We start from the raw sequence: 846 nt of genomic DNA, 5'->3' as shown, positions 1-846 counted from the left end.
CCCCCCATCTATCCGTTCCCCATCGGGGTTTCACACCGATATCAAACACACCCGGCCACAGTAAGACTGAGTTACAGTCACAACCTCCAAGACGGAGGTCCCTGCCGGTGGCTGGCCTCCACGGCACGCAGCTGCCAGGAAGGCAGGCTTGGACCTGCTTCCTGCTCAGGCCACTGGGGAGGACGTGCCAGACGGGGCTACGTTCAGGCGGCCCAGGAGAAGACTCTGTGGCCCGCAGAGGCGGCCTTTCCTCGATCCCTGGATTCGGTTTTTCCTTTGTTCATTTTGAGACATTCGGAGTCGGGCCGCGCTGGTGTTTGGGCGGCGGCGCGGGGGTGGGAGAGAAGGAGCTAGAGTGTGTCCAGATTCAGGCAGGGGCAGCTTGAGCCCCTCCTTCCTGCCAGCGATGTCCAGGGCGCCGGGAGAGGCGAACGGCGTCCAGCGGCTCCTCCCGCTGCGCCAGCTCCACGCCCCGAGACTGCCCGGAATTCTTCCCTACCACTCCATACCCACTTCGGGCTCCCCGCGGACCCCGCCCAATCGGGGCAGCCCTGTAGCCCCTCAACCGATCCAGGTTCCCTGCGGACCCCAGCCGCTAGGAACACCCCCGTTTACCCCCAACCTATCGGGGTTCCCGTGGGCACCCCACCTACTCCGGGCTCCCCGCTGACACCCACCCGTGCGACAACGGTTCCGGCCGGCCTCTGGGTGGGTGGGGGGCCCAGGCCCCGCTTACCTGCCGGGGGCGTCGCTGCGCCGCAGCTACTGAGCAGTAACAGCAGCGGCAGCAGTAACAGAAGCGGCGGCCGCATGGCCCGGGGCTCTGGGCGCTGCGGCCTCAGCGGC

General features: G+C 67.3%; 1 protein-coding gene across 2 annotated transcripts in view; it reads right to left on the bottom strand.

Moving 5' to 3' along the window:
* IFNGR2 (interferon gamma receptor 2) overlaps positions 1 to 840 on the bottom strand; it is a 36,574-nt gene extending 35,734 nt beyond the window's left edge. Inside the window, exon 1 of one of the 2 annotated variants that reach the window (XM_024758139.1) lies at positions 737 to 840. In XM_024758139.1, coding sequence (XP_024613907.1) covers positions 737 to 812 — 76 coding nt within the window. In that variant the 5' untranslated portion in view covers positions 813 to 840. Of the gene's footprint in view, positions 1 to 188; positions 659 to 736 lie in introns of those variants that run through there. The other variant, XM_024758140.1, reaches the window with a different exon arrangement.
* Positions 841 to 846: the final 6 nt, after the last annotated feature.

Source organism: Neophocaena asiaeorientalis, unplaced genomic scaffold (genome assembly GCF_003031525.2).
Source record: "Neophocaena asiaeorientalis asiaeorientalis breed wild unplaced genomic scaffold, Neophocaena_asiaeorientalis_V1.1 scaffold45, whole genome shotgun sequence".
Classification (NCBI taxonomy): domain Eukaryota; kingdom Metazoa; phylum Chordata; class Mammalia; order Artiodactyla; family Phocoenidae; genus Neophocaena; species Neophocaena asiaeorientalis.
The sequence above is the reverse complement of the archived record's forward strand: the minus strand, read 5'-3'. Positions and strand labels throughout refer to the sequence as shown.